The following is a 20,088-nucleotide window of genomic DNA, read 5'->3' on the forward strand; positions in this document are numbered from 1 at the left end:
CTACATAATTCGCACTAAAATAGAGATTTTACAAAGAAGGAAGGTCTCACAAAAAAATTATTCTTCGTGGTGTAATTTGAGCATATATAGTTTCATAAATCATTATAAAATCAAAAAATTAGGTTTGTCCATTTTTTCTGCAATCATTTCATTTTTGGGTAAAAAATTCCAAGGTCAGCTTGGGAAAAACGCGTGTGCTATTTTTAGACAGCTGATACAAATTTTTCCACGGAAATGAAATGTTAATTTTACATTGTGCGTTTACATCAAGTTCTAAATTTTATTTTTTGAAAGTTTCAAGCAGAATAATGGGCTATTCACAGAGTTTCATGGATTTTCATAACAGATATGGATTTTGCAAAATATGGCGCGAAACACACGTCGCGGACTATTTTGTGCAAGCGCGTAGGATTTTTTGTAATAATCACCGCTTACGCATTGATATGCCAGATCTCCGGACAGACTGCATAGCCCCTTTGGGTAGAGCACCAGTTGCTGACTCTGCCCCAATGGGAATGCTGCAGACAAGTACATCATCTAGTGTAAGTTCTGAAATAGTTTTTAGTGCGACACCTCTAGGGATAGGGGCACCATGCGATGGGTTTTTCACAACTGGAACCAGCAGTGCACCTGATTCAAGTAGTCATGGTTCCAAATACCTGTCAACTGAACAAGGAAAGGCAGTACTGGCAAAGGCACAGAATTCCCATGCCATCCCAACACCTGTGACACCAGTTACAGGCAAAGTTAACTTGACCACTTCGTTTCCCCCAACTGCACAGCTGCCTTCATCAGTGCCTACAGTGTCTGGTGGGAACCCCTTAGTTTTGCAGCCTGAGTCAAGACTAAGCCTAAGTGACAAGCAAACTATGACTGCAGGCACAGGGCAATCGACCACTGTGACAGTGTCTGCTGTCCAACAACAAATCACTTCAGTGGCCTGTAGTACAGCTTCCACATCAGGTATGCCCATACCAGGTAATGAGAACTGAAGCTACATTCACACGCCACTACGTATTTCGGGAATCAGTATATAACTGCTATCTGGTCACTGATTATATTAACACAAATTGAACTGATTTCTGATCCAAAGTAGTTCCTCATAAACAGAGCTTCAAGCATTATATTTTCAATTTTGGGTGTTTTTTCCTTGAAGCTTGCGCAGGTTGAGAGTAATGCTAAATTTTGATACATTTATGCCATATAGTATTTTAAAACTTGCAATCTTATGAATTAGTTGTGGGTTGAGAACAAACGAAGACATTTACAACCACGGTAGCATGTTAGTTTGTTCTTTTTTCCAGGATATATTCTACCACCAATGGCTTCAAAATCATCTGCCTCTTATCTTTTATCAGCTGAGGTATGTTTTCTTTCATGACACAGTGTAAAGCAAGCTAATTTTTGAAACATGATAAGCAGTAGGCTACAAAAGATTTTCCACTACAGTAGGATCAATGAAAAATATTGGTGAAACAGACATTTAATTCGGCATGAAATGGTTTTGCTTGCAGACATGTGAAAACCATACTCATATTTAAGATATCCTGTTCGAAATGTTGTACAGGTACATTTTAATTAATGCTATTTTTTCTCATCTGGTAATTTTCCCTTAGATTCTGAATCCTCATAAGAAGAAGGAGCTTAGTCAATACCAATTAACAAATACAACAGTAACAGGGACTACAAAAACTGCAGCAACTGTGACATTGTCTTCCTCAGTGTCTGCTGTGAAGCCAGCAGCATTTCCAACTCTGAAGGAACTGATAAAGAGCAATGTCATTACACCAGAACCAAACTCTATGTTTATCATCATGCCTGTAAGCTACCAACTGATTAAACTGATCACAATTTGTTCATTAAATTTTTATAGCTTTTGAAACATTTAGTAAGTCCTCAAATTATAATTATCATTCTTTGTTTTCTTTGATTTATAGCTTCATTGTAGCATTTACACTTGCAAGAAAAGAATGTTTGAATTATATCTCACATAAATAATTAAATATTTTTTTCCAAAATAGTGGCTTCAAGAAAATATATTAATGTTTTGAAAAAATTAAACATTGCTTAGTTCATTTATAAAAAATTTTATACCTTTACAGAATAAGATGTATGTTGCTAGCCTGCTACCCAGTGGCCAGATTCAAGGTGCAGGAGGGGAGACATTTAAGACCCCCACCCAGTGGTGCAGTGCTGTATTGCCTGTGCCAGTCAGGAAGTCTACAGCCTATCAAAGGGTAGGTGATCTCCAGGGGAGGAGGAAGAGGAGTTGGTGTAATATTGCTGTGTGTGCCAGTCAAGTAACCGAGTCTCATTGATTATAAATTGCTATCAACGTAACCCGGCTTAAATGCCTGTCACGTCTAGTAAAGCTGTTACAGGGGCGGATCCAGAGATATTTTCTGACAGTCTTCTAAATTATCTTTGTTGATCCGTCCTCCATTTTTGACCGTCTTCCGACAGAAAAAATTGGATACCCATCAATGTTAACTTTAAAATCTGACTGTCTTCCGGAAAACCCAGAAGACAGCCTAAATCCGCCCCTGTGTTAGGGGGTAATTATCTTTACCCCCTGGCTGATTCGGTAGGCGTGACAGACTTTTAAGCCTCTTGACCTGATAGCAATTTAGTGTGAACCCCCAGGGAGTTAGGTCGATCCAGATGGATTGATCTAAGTATGGGAACCCAGTCTTAGTGGTGCACTCCTGTGCCTATTAATATTATATTATCATATGTGCTTCAAAATACAATTATGCAATCATAGTTGATGAAAATGGATTTTTTTTTAAATTTTTGACACTAATTTACCCCTACACTTAAATGCAATATGAGTGATGTTCGGAGTATCATATTTTCTAAAATCACAGGTCTTCTACAAGAGCAAGCCATTGTCCAGCTACAAAATCCCCATACCAGAAGTTATTCAAGGTTATATATTATAAAATGTAACAAGAGCTATAAAACATGTCAGTTTTTTTACAATTCTCTTTTATATTCGTATATGATGAGAAATATTTGAAATAAGCATGTCTTTTTTTAACTTAAAGATTCATTTTTAATCGTTTAAAACATTTATCATTGCTTCATATACCAATCATCTCACATGTTTCCATTCTTCTTTATTATTATTATTTTTTTAAATTTCAGACACTAGCATTCAACCACTTCGCCAACAACCTGTGACATTGAACACTGACTGTTCAGAAAAGTACTCTGCTTTAAAATTTTTTTTAATTTTGTGTTAATTTTCCACAATTGTAATTTTATAATGTCTGTGATGGTGCAATGTATTCATATTATAATTTGTGTACAAAAAAGTGTACAATACAATATCATACCTTAATTTTGGCACATACAAGAGCAGGCACTGGTACATATCTAAGTAACAGATTTGAAATTATTTAAGTTATTTAAGTTTAAGTGAGGAATTGTTTAAGAAGCCTCCTGTTTTAAAGAGAAAAAAATGGTAATATTTATGTCCAGCATGTGCTCACATCCTTAACATATTTTTGCCGCATTTTAGTGTCTCCCAAGCTCCACCAGCACTAGAAGTACCTGTTAATACACAAGCTGCATATTATCCAGGCACAAAAGAAAATGTGGAAGAAAAACCTGGTCTTCACAATTTGCTCAGAAAGTGCACCATTTACCTGACTGGCACTGAGGAGCTATTGCCCTCTGATTCTTATCTCCCAGCAGATTTTTGGACTGCAGACTGTTTTCAAGATGTTACACTTAGCCAAGATCTGATAGCAGATATTGATAAATGGTAGTGTATTCCCAGCAGCAAAAAACGTGGGAATTAATAGTGAGGACTTTTTTTCCTTGATTAACCTCAGACAGGGAGAAAATATTTTTAAAAAGCATGATTGAATATACAATAAAGTAGGACATTTTTGTGTTCTTCCTAAGATTCAGGGCAAACTGCAGTGATCATTGATTGAGGATGGTGAAGTTTTTCTCAGCAGCAAAAAAAATCAGGGATTAAGGAAAAGGGGCTATTTCTTTCCTTATAACGGTGAGAAAGGAGAAAAAATATCACAACACTATTTTGTAGCTCTTCTCATCAAATTCAGGGTCAACTGCAACAGTTTTTGATGATTGAAATTTTTTACTTTGTTTTTGAAATTTTCCAGATATACAGATACAGTTGTACATAATAGTACGTGTACATGTTCATACTGTACTAGGGAATAAGTTTGAACAGGCGTGGAAAGGCCTGGCATAATTGCTGGTACATTGTATATTGTTTTGTGTTCTATTACAAGGTTACGTCAGATAGAGAATGCTTTTATTTTAATAGCCTTAATTCCTTCTTAACCATATTCCTGTTTAGTTTTTATTTCTGTTTGTACCTGTTATTGTATTAGATGGATGTTGCCAAAGTGCAGTAATTGTATAGTGTATTATTGTTTAAGCTTGTATAAATTACTTGTTTTTATTTTTAATTAAAGTTTAATAGCAGAATAGTTTCCTGTCTATTACCAAGTTACTGATTTTTGTGCATAAATCGATTGTTAAGGCAAATCAAAATCCGCGCGTTCTTGACGCTAGGCCACCTGTCAATAAATTCCACCGATTCAAGGCTCGGCAGGTCACGGTTATGCATAGTTGTCCTTTTAACGCGACTATTAAAGCGGTCGTTGTTAAGGCCCGATGCAGCCAATGGGCTTCGCGTAAACAAGAAAGTGCGGGGCGAGTTAGATTACTGGTGTCCAAGTGAAAACAATCTGGTGGTACAGCTTTGCAAAATGTCATCTTCACTGGCATCGCGAAATGTGACGATATATCGTAGCAGTGATGGGACATTTCAAAGTAATATGAGTTACCTGTTGCCTTGGAAAACTGATAGGAATCCAGGTAATTGAAAAGCCTTGATTGTGTTTAGTTAGTGTTGAACGTACCTGCTTAATTAATTGTGATAAGTTCGCGTGTGACACCTTCAGCCAAGGTAATGGTAATTAATTCGCTATTAAAGCTGTGTCAACTAAAAGCAACTGAAATGAAGTACTAATAGGGAACGAAGAAAGAATAAGACTGTCAACTGTAGTTCAACTTCAGATGTTATAACTGTATCATTTGATTGATAAATTAGTATTATACGACACTGCACCAGAGCGTGGTCTTTTATTGGACACAGTATATAACAACGCAACAAAAATATCTAGATATCGGAATATTTTTATCTTGGTTGTAGTGATTGAAGTGATCAATATTCTGTCTCATAAAGTTGGTTCACTGTACTCAATCGCCGTCTAGTGTAACTGCACGTTCTGCTACATTCTAACGTGTATATCGATTCAATTACATGTACATGTATGTCAATTTTTTTTACCACACGTGTTATTAAGTGTCTTGTTTATTATAGATCCGGCAAACCACCTGTTGTGGGACAGCCGGCAGAGAGTGCTGCCTCCGAGATACCGCACGTTAGCTTACATGAGATCAGAAGGTAAGCTGTTACTTAGTATTTTGAGGTTTGAGAGAGAGGCCGAGCATTTCGTTTATTTTCCCGTAGATACATGGTTTGCTTGTCGATCGTTGTACACGTTAATTTGGATTGATTTTCTGTATATGTTAATGATTTTGTGATCTGCTTGCAAAGTTTTACGGCTCTTCGTTAATCTTGTGCTAATAGTTGTTTTAAAGTCCATGTAAAAATAATGAAATTGTTTAGGAATAAATGGTAAACACACTGTTAATTCGTTCATTTGTTCGTTCATTTCAGATCTTAGGAAAGAAATCCCCGTAAATCACGGACCAAACACTGGGCAATACGACTTTCAGTTTACCTACTAGATTTGACCTTCAACAGTTAATTGCTGTTAGTCCTGGAGACATGTTCAATCATAGACGGCTAGTCCTAGAGACATATTAAATAATAAATAGTTCTACTACCTGTGTGTTATAATACTTGATGTAGCTATCTTTAACTTGAAAATAGAGTTTACTTATTTTTGCCACATTAATCACGTGGGAATGAAATTCACTGCTACTGTTGCAGATTTTTTTCATATCGAACAATTATGCTGTTGATTTAGTGGAGCTGTGTTTTCCTTTTTTTAATTCAATGTTTTAAAGGTTAAATGTTTTTCTTTCACGCTTGAGATGATTTTTCTCAACAAGAATGAGTTATTTTTCAATTATTTGAGATACATTATGATGTTCATGTATTTCCTCTTAAGTTGCCATACGAGCTGAAATGACGATTCTTTGATGACTGTATTTTTTTTTAATTCTTATTTGCTCACGTAAGCCATAATTGATTCTGCACTTTTTGGGTGCATTGCTCATTGGGATTTGTTACGCGCTTGATTTAATATATATTTTATTTATTATGATTATTTTTTTCAATAAAATGATGTAAGTAAGATCAGAGATTCCTTCATTTTTGTGTTGATGGTAGACTTGGATCACCTTTAATAAGTGCGATATGACTGAAAGAAGAATACCTTAAATAATTTAACACTTAATTCCTGAGATAAAGTTATCATATCAATTTATTTCAATATGATACAAAATTAAGAGAAAAAATAGTACAGAAAGTGATCGATTTTTTCTTCATGCAATTAGAATTACAGGGGTGCATATAATCTCTATGCAACTCGGGCGACAGCAACGCGAACAAGTTTGAGACCTTTTTACTAAAACGCGAAATAAATTTTGCAGAGTCTATTTTAATTTTTACTTCTCATCTAACATCAAGCGGCCATGGTCCTGTCCGACATTGAGAAATTTTGATATATTGTCATTCTTCCCCGTGAAATTGGTCACTTTTCCGTTGTCTATCACTTCTTGTGCATTTACCGGACAAATGTCGACTCTTGGGGTACTGATAATCAAATAAAACACCAAAGTCAATATGACATGCTTTTTTAGATAGATGGATATATTGGATAATAATAATAATAATAATAACAGAATGTTTAAAGAATGATAGATTAGCAACACAAAGGAAAAATAGTTTTTACAAAACGTGCCATCTTCCAAATCTTTTGGTTTCAGCCAATCAAAATGAAACAAATCGTTAATGATCTTTTTTAAGTTGAAATAATGTTCTGCAGTTAAACTTGATACGTTTGAATATACATAAATCGTACATGTTGATTTTATTATGATAAATAATTTGATTAAATAACATAAATCTGATATTGAGTGGGTCTTAATGTACTTACAGATCTTCCTCAATCCTGGCACTGCCTTCAGTTCTTTAACTAAACCATACTGAGTCGGCGTGTTGCTGATGTAGTAATATTGTCTTGGATCGGGGTAAAATCTGGTCATGGCTGATAAAGAATTTCTGTTGTTAAAATTAATTACTGTATAAGTATGAAATAAAATAGCCCCCTATTCATGCATATCTCTTGAAACATGTAGTATTAGGTTTAAAATGGAATTAACTCTTATGACTTGCCATTTTTCACTGGCAGTTTTGTAACCTTTGAAAATTACTGTAACGTGTTATAACTGTTAGGAATAATCGAAACTTTTGTCAAAATGTTTATTCAAAAATGAACAACTTACGATTATGCCTTTCTCCTATCACAGTACAAGGGGTCCGCTGATCCTTGTAGTAATAATATGGGAGAGAACGAGCTCGCTCTGAAATGACAATCAGATTGCACTTACCTCCCCTAACTTTATTTTTTTATTTGCATCTACAGCAACACGGTACACTACTTATCATGTAACTGCCCTGTGGTACTGTTTAGCCGCCAGGCCAATTTACAGGATGTTTTCATCCCCTCGACATCTTACTTCTTCTTGGTCTGGTCGTTGTCTGATATGAAGACTTTGTTTGAACCGACATTACAGTAACGTGTACCTGTACTCACCTGTAGTTATCAACTTCATTGGTAAACTTTCACCATTTCGTCCCCCAGAATGCGCCAGGCTTAGAATCAAGGAATGTACGTCCACGAGTTTGTCTATGTAAATAATTGATAAATAAATGAATGGTTGAAAATATATAATAATGAATATTATAATGAATATAATAATATTACGTGGATGAGTCTATGAATGAATCAATGAATGAATTAAAGTAGATAGATATATTAATGAAATAAATGAATTAATAGATACATGAATAGAGAAATTAATAAATAGTAAAACAGATTATTTGCATGCATATGATAAAATAGGAAAAGTTTGTTGAAGAATAACTTGAAAATTATCCCCTTACGAAGGCACGGAACCCCATTATAATGATTCTGGTTTTAAAGCAGCAGAGTGAGAAGAGGCAGCAATGTTCTGTAGCTAGCAGCAGACGGAATGACCGTAGTCCTGATGAATTAAGCCTCGGTCACAACCGGCCGCACGGGCTCTTACAGTCTTTTTGCGTCCAAAATTTCCGCAGAATCTCACGTGCCACGCAAGTCCTTCTTGCGAAATTTGGAGTTGGCATACAGCCCGTAAAATACGATTATTAGTAGAATCTTTTGGACATGTCCAACATCCTCCGTACGTGCATCCGGGCTGTCAGCGAACTACAAATTTCGCAAGAGGGAATTGCGTTGCACGTGAGATTCCGCGCAAAATTTGGACGCAAACAAGTCGCAAGAGCCTGTACGGCCGGTTGTGACCGAGGTTTTAGAGACCTATGAAATCATCCAGCGGCCGAGGCTTCTTCATTGGATTAAACCCTACCTTCGTTTCTGTAGAATCGGATTCTTTTATCCTGCCCATAGTTAGGGAATATAAATCCCTGTGGTAGGGCCATTTCCAGGGGGCGGCTGTTCCTGAACTGTTAAGCAAATGGTTTCATTTACAGCAGTGTTGTTCGCACTGTCTTCCTAGCAATGTGAATCAAAGTCAAACATAAACAGAAGCTAATCGATTTTTCAGTGCCTACTAACAAGAGACCGAAACTAGGTGCGAAAATCGTTAATTTTGTATGATGTTTCATTGTTCCACCGAACCGAGCCAAAGAAAGGCTATGGTGAGGTGTTCATTAATTCATTTTATCCAACATGGTATAATGGAGCGTCTCGTTCTTAACAAACTGAAACAAGATGGTCAACTATTGAGACAAAACCTACTAGTATATGTGCCGTAGTTAATTTTGCTGAAATAAAGTTTTATAAGAATTTTTATGCTAAGGTTGGTGTTTTTATTCATTCGCATCGATCACGTTTGGCTGTCACCCAATGTAGGAAATGAACCTAAAAACCACTGAAAGCGATTTAAAATACCATACTAGTGTAAAGAAAAAAAGAAAGAAAGGATCAAAATCGGTTAAATATTTTTTAACGAAACTAATTAAATCGTCATGAAGACCATAAAATAGTGGGCATCGCAATTGTAACGTAGGCTTTACCTTTACAAAATACCGTTACAATATTTTACCGCAGACAGCATGCATAATTCGTCTTATCGTGTGACTTGTCAACGAAACATGCAAAGTGTAAAAAAAAGTAGATTTTCCAAATAGTTTATCTAAGTGAATGTGAACAAATGGCCTTGGCAATAGAAACAATATCACCTTGTCACATGGAGTTTTAATTCTTGCCACCACAGTTTACACCGAGTTGTTTCATGACAGGTGTGGTCAGCAAATTGAGACAATAAATGTATTATTATTATTATTATTATTATTATTATTATTATTATTATTAACACAGTGGATATAATGGTGCCATAACCAGGTTTACCTTAATAGACCAGTGTTGAAATGCATACAGCTGTGTCTATCGCCGCATAGCTTGGTTTTTGGTGTAGGGTCTACATACAGAACGAGTGCATGCTAATAAGTAGTATTTAGCAATAATGTTGAATGGTTCCTTCACGTCATTTTATTAACGACTAAGGGGGCTATGGCACCAGCTGATACATGGATGGAGACATGGTGATTTGTTACTGGGATAAAGAGGAGGTGGTGAAGTGTTTTCTAATGGTGCACTGTACGCTCTTGTATATTAACGCCTGTTTAGAATGGTGTTTAAACTGTGAATTTCTCTGACAATAAGATACATACAAGCATGGGAATAAGCTGTTCAAAGCCAACTCGTGAAACTAAATAGCGAAAGGAAAAACTAACGAGGACGAAGCATCATCTATCTCCAGGATTTTTTATTACTAGTTTCAATACAAGAATGAAGATATGTGAATCAATTAGTCGCTTTTGTGCCGAATCGAAAATTGGTCAACACTGTATTCATTATGACTCGCTAAGACAGAGCATGCAAGGTGCTATCGGGAAAAATGGCGAAAGGGATTTTGTGAAACTTCTCAACAAGGAGCTAACAAGACTTAAAACTTTTATCACACTTAAGTTAAAAGAACTGCACATTTCTTATAGGCAACTGATATACCGCACTATGCCCAACTTGAAATCGGGTAAACTCCCCGACAACGAAACATTTTGCGGTCAAAGAGGAAAAATAATTGATAAATTTGTTGAAAATTTAAAAGACTTGGCCAAATTTACGTACCTCAATGGCGAAGCCTTCGCAAATATCATCAGGAAACACGACAAAATTGTAGGAAGCACGAGCACCTGGTACTTTGTGCAGAATCATGAGCAGTTCTTCTATAAAGTTTTAAGTGAGTTAGACGTGTTTCTCTACCACTCCAGTGTCATTTATGATTCAGTTATAAGAAAGCTGGGAGATACTTATGATGATAAGGACGAGACCGTCAAATCTGATGACCAAATTAACCAGGAATATTTTGAGAGAAAGAGCGCAAAGTACTGGGTAAAACCAGAGGATGCTTTCGCAGTGAAGGCTGAAATAGCAAAACAATTACCCATACATGTATTCAGGTAAGATATCTTGTATTTTCACGTGGATAAAGAAGCGAGTGATTAAGGTAATATTTCGGCATGTGACCTCTAATATAACGCAGCAAGGTACCGTTATGAGGAACGCTCATCATTACATTCATTTTTTAATCATTTATTTGAAACAAAAATTGGAACACACCGTGTAAACAAACGAATATGTAATTAGATAGAGTTATTTCTCCACCTGCTTCTCACATTTGTGTCCTTCAGAATGGGCAGTTTGATGCCGTTGATGTTTTGATGTTATATATAAAAGGGTGCATTGTATTTGACACGTTCACTACCCACCTAACGTGACGCAAGTCACGGTCTCTAAAATGCGTGCGTGATTATGACGTTGAGTTTAGTGTCATTCTGGTTCTTAATACAGAGCAATGTTTTTAAGTATTTTGTTAATGTAAACACTGACATTGGTTTGGAATCAGTGACGCTCAGTGGCACGTATCTCAGTGGGAGCTCTCATGCAAAAGTTTTTTTAAATTAAAATTAATGTCGTTCCATTCTGTACTATGTTAAAGGTATATAGGGCGGTTTTTCAACTCAAACACACTGTTGTGGAGAAAACAAAATTTTGAGATAAAATATGGAGACGTAAAATGGCTGTAAAGGTAATGAATTGATGCTGCGATCACAAAAATAAAGAGTTCTGAAAATCACAAAAGTAAGTTCAAGTTTACATTGGATATTTAATTGGAGAAAAGTATCGTTTCCTGCAGTATTTCTCTCCAGTTATTTTCCCCTCTAGTAGGCTTTAAAAGTTATTATGAACTTTTGGCTGGAATGTTTTTGAGAAACAGAGCGACACTTTTGCGCTCAACTATCTACCATTTGGTTGTAAGTTACACATATCCTCTATTATGAAATTTTCATAAGTGTTCTCTTTTCTTTTTTGTCTTCTTTTTTATTTTTACTTTTGCCACGGGCTTTACAGGGACGAGAAACCACTTCAACACAGCAGATTACTTGAGGAAAACGCGCCAGAGCGCACTCGACCGCCAACCACATGGGTGTCCTCGGTGTACCTGGACAATTCCGATCTCACCTGCTATCACAAACGCGTCAGGTTGGAAGAAGGTGCCACTCTGATTCGTCTGCGATGGTACAACACTCCACACAGGGTAGAGGTTAGTGTGTACACACACATACATACAGGCACTCTGAGTCACGCAAGCTAAAGGGCAGAGGAGAATCCATTTCAGTGCTGGCTGTGCCTGATATATTCAGTTCACTAAGATCATCGGTTGTGACTCATTTCCTTTTGTGTTGTAAAGAATAAAAATGCTGATCAGCTGCAGAGGCTTAATAATTTTTTGTTATTTTATCTTATCTTATTTATTTATCTTGCTATTTGGATAAATAATGTTTATGCATGAATAATAATGTGTGCCTATGCTTATTTATCCACATAAACATGATTAGGCCTAGGTATGGCAAATTCAAGAACCGGTACTTTTCAAAAAGGTAAGAAAAGATGATGTGAAATCCACCAAAGCATGTTGCGCGTTTTCAGAAGTGCAAGATGGCCTATATTGCACTGAAGTACTGAAAGGAATAGGACAAAACATTCACACATTTACACTTAATTCAGTCTATAATATTCATATCCTCCACACATACCTGTTAACCGTTTGGTTTGTATTCTCTGTAGTCCCTACAGATTGCCGGACCTGTACATCAAAAGGTGTATGTAGAGAGGAAAACACACCATGAGAGCTGGATATGGGAAAACAGCGTGAAAGAGCGGTTTCTTCTGAACGAAGACAATGTTGTAGGATACATACAAGGTGATAGATAATGCTACAGCTATAGAGTCATCCTGACTGATATTAAGTTGAAAATTAAAATAGAATAACGAAAGGTGCACGCAACTATGAAATAGACACAGACAAACAAAAGTAGTTATTAGCTATATAGGTCAATATTATTATTAAAGACTTTAACCCCCTCTTTAAATTATATAAAAAAATCGTTTGTTTTATTTAGGAGATTCCAAATCGCATCCACGCGACATATCTAACACAAAAACATTGCTGGCAAAGGACATACAAGAGCAAATAAAAAGAGAAGAGTTACGTCCGATACTCAGAACGGTCTATAAAAGGATGGCGTTTCAACTCCCCGATAACAACGACGTACGCATTACCGTGGACACAGATTTTACCATGGTAGACGAGGACGGGAATTTCGATTCGAAAATTGAATGGAAGAGGCACGAAAAGGGTTAGTCTTTAAAAGTTTTGTCATGAGATTTGGAGGAAATATGCATTTGATCAAAAACAAACAAACAGAAAAAAAAACGTGCGCTGCAAAACGATATTTGCTTTTTTTCTTAAATAACCCTCAAGATTTGTTATTGTTCTACTACACGTTTTAATTATTTTTGTTTTTAGAAATATTAGACAGGCACGACTATCGGATATTCCCACTTGTCATTCTTGAGGTGAAGCTGAAGGCCCCTCCGCCTCAATGGCTTGACGATCTTATGGAGTCTTCTCTAGTTCGCCCCGTACCAAAGTTCTCCAAATTTCAATTCTCAGCGGCTTCGTTCTACCCTCACAAGGTCAACAAGTTGCCATACTGGTACAGCGATGATTCCATCAAGAGGAATAATGAAATGTATAACAAGGTGCGGCACCTTGAAGTTACGAATCCATACTTTCTGTTCAATTTTGTATATCATACTGTGATACAAGAGGATAATGAATTCACATACATGTATGTAATAACTGGAGCTTTCGGGAAGAGGAAATTAAAATACTACTCATTTCAATCGTCAACTTAAAAGTCTACAGGAAATATAATTTGGTGCAGATAATGCTTTGAAACAATATTTTCGGTTGATGAAGGTAAACTAAAGCAAGCCCTCCATACTAGTCACTAACATTATGTTAACGTTAAGTGTTACTACAGTGTTTTAGTGGAAACCTCGTTTTACTAAGAAAATCACCAAGTGGTAGATAAATCATGGCGTAATCCCAGACAGTGTCCTTGAAGATTATATGATATATCGACCAAGTTACCCCATCTTTTATTCCCAGGTGATCACGCATCCCAGAAGCGCGGAGTGGAGCTCGCATGACATGAAGCCTGCTCTGACATCAGGGGTCTTGTATTCCGTGTCAAACGCTGTTTCGAGCAGACAAAGTAATGCAATGACGGCGGAGAGCAACAGGAGCCCAGGAATAGCTCAGATACCATTAAACGAAAACAGTAAGATTGTTTTTCTTTTATAATGCTTGTTCGATCAGTTGTATAGGGAATAAGTCATCTTTTAAAATTATTTGAAAAGTCCAAATCATTTAAATAAGGAGTCTGTTGCAAAATATCATTTTAAAGTTAATATATATATATGCTCGTAAGGAAACGGAATATACTACTCATTTCTTTCTTTAAAGAGCTCATTAACAGGCTTGGCCTACTTCCAAAGTTTCATGGGTCGAACTCGGATGATGAGGCGCTGAAAATCAAGCCTATCCAACGTTTGAAAGTAGAGCCGAAAACATACTTCGCAAACGAAAGGACCTTTATTCAGTGGTTGACCTCATCGCTTCTGTTGGTAATACTTTTTTTCGCGGAGGACATTTTTCGAAATGCCTGAAACGAAGATGTTAGAACAATTTGATTTTTTAAATCTGTATAGTTTCTTGGGAATTCCTTGCTAGTATTGCCTAAAATAGTCACTGCATTGGGATTTTGCTTCTTATTAAACACAGGGAAATTTCAGTTGCTGTTAAATTTGTGTCAGGGTTTCTGTCATTCTGTTTACAATGGTACATAGTATGCAGCTAGGTTTCCGCTATTCATGCTTGTATGGTGGATTATATCTAGTGTGCCGTGCGCTAAATGGTGTTACTTGATCTGCAGGTGTACTCGAGCACCTTAACATAACACCCACAAGTATATATTTAGAATATGGCGCCATTTTTTTCCAGGTGACACTCAGTGGAGCATTGGTAACACTTGGTGACACTGATGCTCAAGTCACAGGCTTACTCTTCATGCCACTGGCGATACTGATCTTGTTGTACGCCACAGTAATGTTTTATGTAAGTTACTACACTAAGAGAATTTACGTAGATGTAGTACATTTTGTTGAACGCTGCCATTTGTATCTTTGGCATTGGTATCCAGCGTTCTTAACGATATAAATAGCTGTGACCTGAATAATTGTGAAACTGTTAGTTGCTCTTCAGTGAGAGGGAGGGGGAGAGTTAGATAATGAAATGGGGTTTTCAATTGAAAAACTAATACTTTCCAACTCTAATACCTTATCAAATATCACATTTTCTTTTTCGTTAGTTAAGGCTACACCGGATCAAACATAACTGTAAGTCCGGTTATCACGATGTCTTTGGTCCGGCCATCCTGACTGTGTTTTTGTGTGCAGCAATGATGGCGACCTTTTGTTTGCACTTTAAAAGTTTTTCTTCGTCTTTTAGTAAAAAAGACTTAGATGAAAAAGGTAAGTTTAATATTATTGCTCAATGTCAACAAAGACCATAAAACCAGAAGAGCTATTTTGATTGGGTTAATATTTGTTTTAAAAGCATTGAGCAGGGGAACTCTCTAGAAACCTTCTCTTACGTATAAAGTTTACTGAATAACATCAACATGTGGTATATAAAGTAAGCCCTTAAAGAGTGCTTTTACAGTTTCATTACAGACAAAGTGCATGTAAGTTTGACTTAAATTTCGTTTTACAGAATTTCGACTGCTACTTCAAGAATCCGGCCACTGCCACAGAATGCAAACGAAGTTGCCTCTCTTTTTTGAGCCAAGCGATGTGGTTTTAGATCCATCTGGTAAATTCTTGTGGACATGTTCTGGGGGCGTTCTGGCTAAGATTGACCTGGAAAGCGAGGCTGTGATTGAATATATCCTTGTCAGTGGTGAGTGAAAATCTACATGTATAGTATCTATGCACATTGTCCTACATGCTACCCAAAACAATCCGAATAACGTCATGTCATACGTTTTTGTTATTTCTGTTTAGATAAATTGTAGAACGTTAATTTGAATATGAAACAAACGCAAACGAGTGGAAATATACATACTAGTAGGCGGCAATACAAATTATGCAAGATGGCAACAAAAGTAAAAATAAGCGGGATTTTTACATGTGGGGTTTTATTCCATTTGTTTTGAAATTGTGTTTGATTACATTACAGATAAGAAAAAATATGACTTCGAAGGGCTTTCCTTTGGGAATCCGTTTCTGCCACATATAATCTACATTGCCGCCGAGTTTCCAAGCAACCAAATCTTAATTTACGATCTTAAAACGAAGCAGATTTTAGAAGTTGTAGAAATGAATCAGCTGTTGGGTAAGAAAGTAAAAGAGAAAAACAACCAATTGTGACTTAGACTATGGTATTTTGCTTATAGTGCACCATGTAATTACAAAGTGTTTTCCTTGGTAGTATTTTTAATGACATGTGTATGTACTATACAACTTCACCTTCACATTAAAAAAGGTATAAAATAAAGTCTTTAGTATAAGGACGATTTTGTGCTATCGGTGAATATGATTTTGCATATTACGACTCGGCGTCTTTATCATTTATTTAAGGACGCAATCCCAGCTTTGAAGGCATAACCTACAGTGACACGGCCTGGAGTAACCACTCGTTTTACCAGAGCTCTGGAACATTCTTTGCAACTTCAAAAGACTTTATCCAGATCTTTAGTTTGAATCCCGATAGGTCCAGCAGCCAGCTAGACCCTCTGCCATTGCAGGCAGTTAAGACAGACGCTAAAATAGGGGCTTTGACAGTGCGCAACAATACATTGTTTGCGCTGTTGGACAACATACACACCCTAAGGGCTTGGGATCTGAGGACCGGAGAGAAGCGAGACTTCCCGCTACCTTCTGCCAGTAAACAGTGGGAGGGTATAGCATTTAGCCCAGGGGGTGCTGATATTTCTACCTCACCTGACGAAACTGTCGTGTACCTTGCAATGGACTCACCGCCGCAACTTTGGCGGCTTGTGTTTTCTGATTCAATAGGATTTTTAGAATGTTAGTGCATGTGAAGGTTAAATGACTGGGAATCGTTCTTGACTGTTTGGTATAGAATTACAAAATGTCGTGTAGAATACGAATGCAAATGGATATAAAGATTTAAGATATAAAGAATCCGACTTGTGGTAAAGCAAACATTCAAAAGTCCCTTTCATCATGTTTCCACTATGGTGCAACATGACATATACAAAGTGCATAAAAGTTATATAAAAGCGGCATTTCTTCTGCAAAATAACAGTAGGCCATAGCTGCCCCATTGAACTGGCCAAATTATAAAAATGTGACTGTCATTATAGTCTCAACCGGAGCTTCGTATGTACCAGTAGTTACCGTCAATACATAATGCCAGTATGTCTGGTCTGTAAATCATCCTGGTACACGAAGTTGCTTGGCATTTTGACCTTGTCGTTCACTTGACACACTCAAGATGAACTATGTGTCTGAGGTGTAGACGTGCTGCGATGCTTAGCTATAGGCCTATATGTACATCGTCGCCATCGCAATGCTGCCATTGTGATTTAGTGGTGTGTATTTGACCAAAAGAGGTCATTTGTTTAATATGCATTGCCGTAAACTGGCATTTGGATTTTCCTAAATAGATATGGCAAATGAAGTATAATTCGTTTATCACGTAGCTGAACATTTATTTATTTGGTCATTTGAGGGCAGATCGCTACACCGAGCCGTTAAAGGGACACGTTCCTTTAGAGACAACATATTTGATTTGTGAACTTACAATATGCAGTAGGTCATAAGATATCTGATACTTTTTTTAAAAAAGTAAACGTCCTAAGGTATCTCTATGTTAAAGTAGACATGCTGTTAAACTACCACGTCGAAAAAAATAGCTTATATTTATTCCTGCTCCGTAACTAAACGGGTTGATCTTCTAATATTTTGCAAAATGAAGTCGTTTTCACCTCAGGCTCTATTGGGTCCAGATCTAAGCTCTGGTGGGTTTTGTACCATCTCATTCTAAAAGGTATATGACTAAAATTGAGAAAGATGGTCGTTCAGTTATTATGAGCAGGTTATTAACGACCAGTTTATTTATGTTTATTCAAAGTAAATCAAGTAACACAAATTATGCATTTGTTTCACTTCAAAGACATTCATGTGTACGTTCCAATATTTAAAACCTTCACACATACGGTGTTTCTTCTCGTTAATTTTCATCGCAGTATCGCAGTGTTATCTGTCATCATCTCAAATAGGGTTCATTTGGATGGATACGACGATTGTTGAATGAAGTATTATCGTTAATCTGCGAATAAAGTTCGTTTTTAATGCCTTTTAGTTACAAGGTCTCTACGCCATTTCTTTTTGTCTGTTACGTTCAAAGCTTTTAAGACATTTGAAATTACAGAAAATAATAATTTTATATAATAATGTTTTTCATCTTGGAAATATTATTGTAGCATTTGAAAGCGCCTATAATTATTCCGATTGTCCAATAATAAATATGCATTTACTCAATCCAGATCACGAGTGGATTGGACCTAACTGCGAAAACTACTTTAGATTTCGTCTCATTCTCAGAAAAATGACCCCGAAATATCTACTTCGAGAACCCAAGTCCCGTCCACTCTCCTTTTCTTGACAACACATGTTTTTTTATTTTTCTTTTGTTCTTGCCTTTTTGGTCCCAACTTTTTCATGGATCCGTCAACGAAACCACACAAACAACTGGCATGCATGGGCTGTAATGACAGAAATTCTGTTTTAGATTTTTGTGGACCATTAAGAATCAAGGACCATATTTTTCCCTTTTCTGGAAAGTTTGAACCCTTCCAATATTGATTTGCTCGAGGCCTGGAACGAACGTCTTTTAATTGTAGTGTCACGTGGCTGCTTGAAGTGCGATACATTCAAGTCCAGGTTTTAATAGAATGCTATCCTTTGGACTTTCTAAAATATGGCGTACAAGTTATCATTAGGTATGAAGTGCATTACTTTTGTGCTCAATGTTTATATTAAGATATGTAACTTTTCAAACTTAAAGTTTGTGTAAATCACACTTTTATATTTCATAAGTTATATATAACACTAAACATCAACTTTTTATCTTGCATGGTCTTGTGCATCCACAGACAATGTCACGTGTAAAAAAATCTAACAGTCTTACGAAAAATGTCATCCATTTCAAAGGGATTTTTCAAACGCTCGTGATGGGTGTCGTATATCAGCAATGCATCATTTGGTCGATGTCTTCCCATGAGGAATAATAGTACGTGTACTAGCGACTGCATCAAATGTCAATTCTTCTCTTTCAACCAGCTCATGATCTGAAAAAGTTGCAAAATAGTTTTATGTTTATCTAAAACTGAGGACGTGATGGGAGTCACGATCAGCTAAAATGGGCCTACTCACTACTGGCTCACGTGTTATATATTTATAAATACAATGTGTTATATCAATTATAACCAGTCCTGTCCCCAAGTGCCCTTTAAGAAAACTCACAAAAATGTAATGATACTAACCATTAACCACAGACGTGTAAACCACCTTTTCTGACATTGTTTCTTCCTACAATGGCGTGTCCGATCCTAATAACAGAAATAGCCCAGACGGACTGAACGGCAGGACCTAGGGCTTGAAAAATGGTGGAAATTTCACGTTAAAACGATGATCTGAGTCCGATTCAACGATCTCGTGTGAACGATTCTTTAAAAAATTATGAGCTTATACAGACTTGACATTAAATATGGAATATTTAAGTTTCGAAGGTATGCCTAGGTAAAAATGCGTTCTTTTTTTAAAGAAATCCGATCTCATATAAGATATGTGAATGGAAAAGTGTGTTGTCAGGTGTGTCTCTACTAATTAACTGACTACCATGTTTATTGCACTGCTGAATTGTGTAATATGCAATGATTTAATTGGGTAGTGCTCCTTTGGACTGGTCCAAGCTTAGGTGTGCCAAAGCATGCTTCTATCAAAAAAGTATCCATATGTCGGTAACTACTGCATAAAATAATTGGAAATTTTGCATGTTTTGCATTGCGTAAAATGAACTGAGTGGTGTTTTAAAAATGCTTTATCTGTGGTAGAATGGTGCTAAAAAGAAAGACGTGAGACAGATTATTGCGTCAAACAGAACGGTCCGCATAGTTTTATGGAGTAATGCCCAGACTGATGTACCTACACAGAAGCCATACCCAATGTATCAAAATCATGCCACCAGGGTACAGGACTCACTGTCTTTCGGGATATGCTGCTGCAATTAAACAAAAACCACCCAGTCCGTTCAGAATGAGGGGTAAATTGCTCTCAAAACGCG

The 20,088-nt window shown here is 36.7% G+C and overlaps 3 protein-coding genes and 1 long non-coding RNA gene across 5 annotated transcripts; 2 read left to right on the plus strand and 2 right to left on the minus strand.

Annotated features, from left to right (window-relative positions):
- Nucleotides 1-239: 239 nt before the first annotated feature.
- Nucleotides 240-6,371, plus strand: LOC106159853 (uncharacterized). 2 transcript variants are annotated; one of them, XM_087000252.1, is made up of 9 exons: nt 240-978; nt 1,305-1,363; nt 1,617-1,820; nt 2,103-2,237; nt 2,868-2,928; nt 3,148-3,208; nt 3,524-4,860; nt 5,369-5,452; nt 5,729-6,371. In XM_087000252.1, exons 1-7 carry the CDS (start codon nt 240-242, stop codon nt 3,771-3,773), a joined length of 1,509 nt encoding a protein of 502 aa, XP_086856378.1. In that variant the 3' UTR covers nt 3,774-4,860; nt 5,369-5,452; nt 5,729-6,371. The 2 variants fall into 2 exon arrangements, with proteins under 2 accessions (XP_086856378.1, XP_023929901.2); XM_024074133.2 differs by having other exon boundaries at nt 240-963.
- Nucleotides 6,372-6,488: 117 nt separating this feature from the next.
- On the minus strand, nt 6,489-9,181 carry LOC106153261 (uncharacterized). The gene is made up of 5 exons (XM_013527117.2): nt 8,650-9,181; nt 7,836-7,928; nt 7,525-7,602; nt 7,176-7,286; nt 6,489-6,832 (listed from the first exon to the last, which is right to left on the minus strand). The coding sequence occupies exons 1-5, from the start codon at nt 8,720-8,722 to the stop codon at nt 6,804-6,806; spliced, it is 384 nt and encodes a 127-aa protein (XP_013382571.2). The 5' UTR covers nt 8,723-9,181; the 3' UTR covers nt 6,489-6,803.
- A 4,647-nt stretch (nt 9,182-13,828) lies between these two features.
- On the plus strand, nt 13,829-16,943 carry LOC147764397 (uncharacterized). The gene is made up of 7 exons (XM_087001768.1): nt 13,829-13,996; nt 14,182-14,342; nt 14,719-14,832; nt 15,086-15,248; nt 15,490-15,675; nt 15,955-16,110; nt 16,356-16,943. The coding sequence occupies exons 1-7, from the start codon at nt 13,867-13,869 to the stop codon at nt 16,808-16,810; spliced, it is 1,365 nt and encodes a 454-aa protein (XP_086857894.1). The 5' UTR covers nt 13,829-13,866; the 3' UTR covers nt 16,811-16,943.
- Nucleotides 16,944-18,620: 1,677 nt separating this feature from the next.
- On the minus strand, nt 18,621-19,426 carry LOC147764398 (uncharacterized). The gene is made up of 2 exons (XR_015332066.1): nt 19,289-19,426; nt 18,621-19,093 (listed from the first exon to the last, which is right to left on the minus strand). It is a non-coding gene; the product is annotated as an uncharacterized LOC147764398 (long non-coding RNA).
- Between the last annotated feature and the right edge of the window lie 662 nt (nt 19,427-20,088).

The sequence above is a fragment of the Lingula anatina genome, chromosome 1 (genome assembly GCF_051362555.1).
Source record: "Lingula anatina isolate TDL-2025a chromosome 1, LinAna3.0, whole genome shotgun sequence".
NCBI lineage: Eukaryota > Metazoa > Brachiopoda > Lingulata > Lingulida > Lingulidae > Lingula > Lingula anatina.

Coding starts and splice junctions, on each gene's coding strand:
- LOC106159853 (XM_087000252.1), top strand. CDS start 240: ATGTTAATTTTACATTGTGCGTTTACATCAAGTTCTAAATTTTATTTT. Junction 2,238..2,867: donor AGTCTACAGCCTATCAAAGG/GTAGGTGATCTC, acceptor CTAAAATCACAG/GTCTTCTACAAGAGCAAGCC. Junction 3,209..3,523: donor AACACTGACTGTTCAGAAAA/GTACTCTGCTTT, acceptor GCCGCATTTTAG/TGTCTCCCAAGCTCCACCAG.
- LOC106153261 (XM_013527117.2), bottom strand. CDS start 8,722: ATGGCCCTACCACAGGGATTTATATTCCCTAACTATGGGCAGGATAAA. Junction 7,603..7,835: donor AATGAAGTTGATAACTACAG/GTGAGTACAGGT, acceptor TTGTCATTTCAG/AGCGAGCTCGTTCTCTCCCA. Junction 6,833..7,175: donor GCCAGGATTGAGGAAGATCT/GTAAGTACATTA, acceptor TTTGATTATCAG/TACCCCAAGAGTCGACATTT.
- LOC147764397 (XM_087001768.1), top strand. CDS start 13,867: ATGAAGCCTGCTCTGACATCAGGGGTCTTGTATTCCGTGTCAAACGCT. Junction 14,343..14,718: donor TGACCTCATCGCTTCTGTTG/GTAATACTTTTT, acceptor ATTTTTTTCCAG/GTGACACTCAGTGGAGCATT. Junction 15,249..15,489: donor AAAAGACTTAGATGAAAAAG/GTAAGTTTAATA, acceptor TTCGTTTTACAG/AATTTCGACTGCTACTTCAA.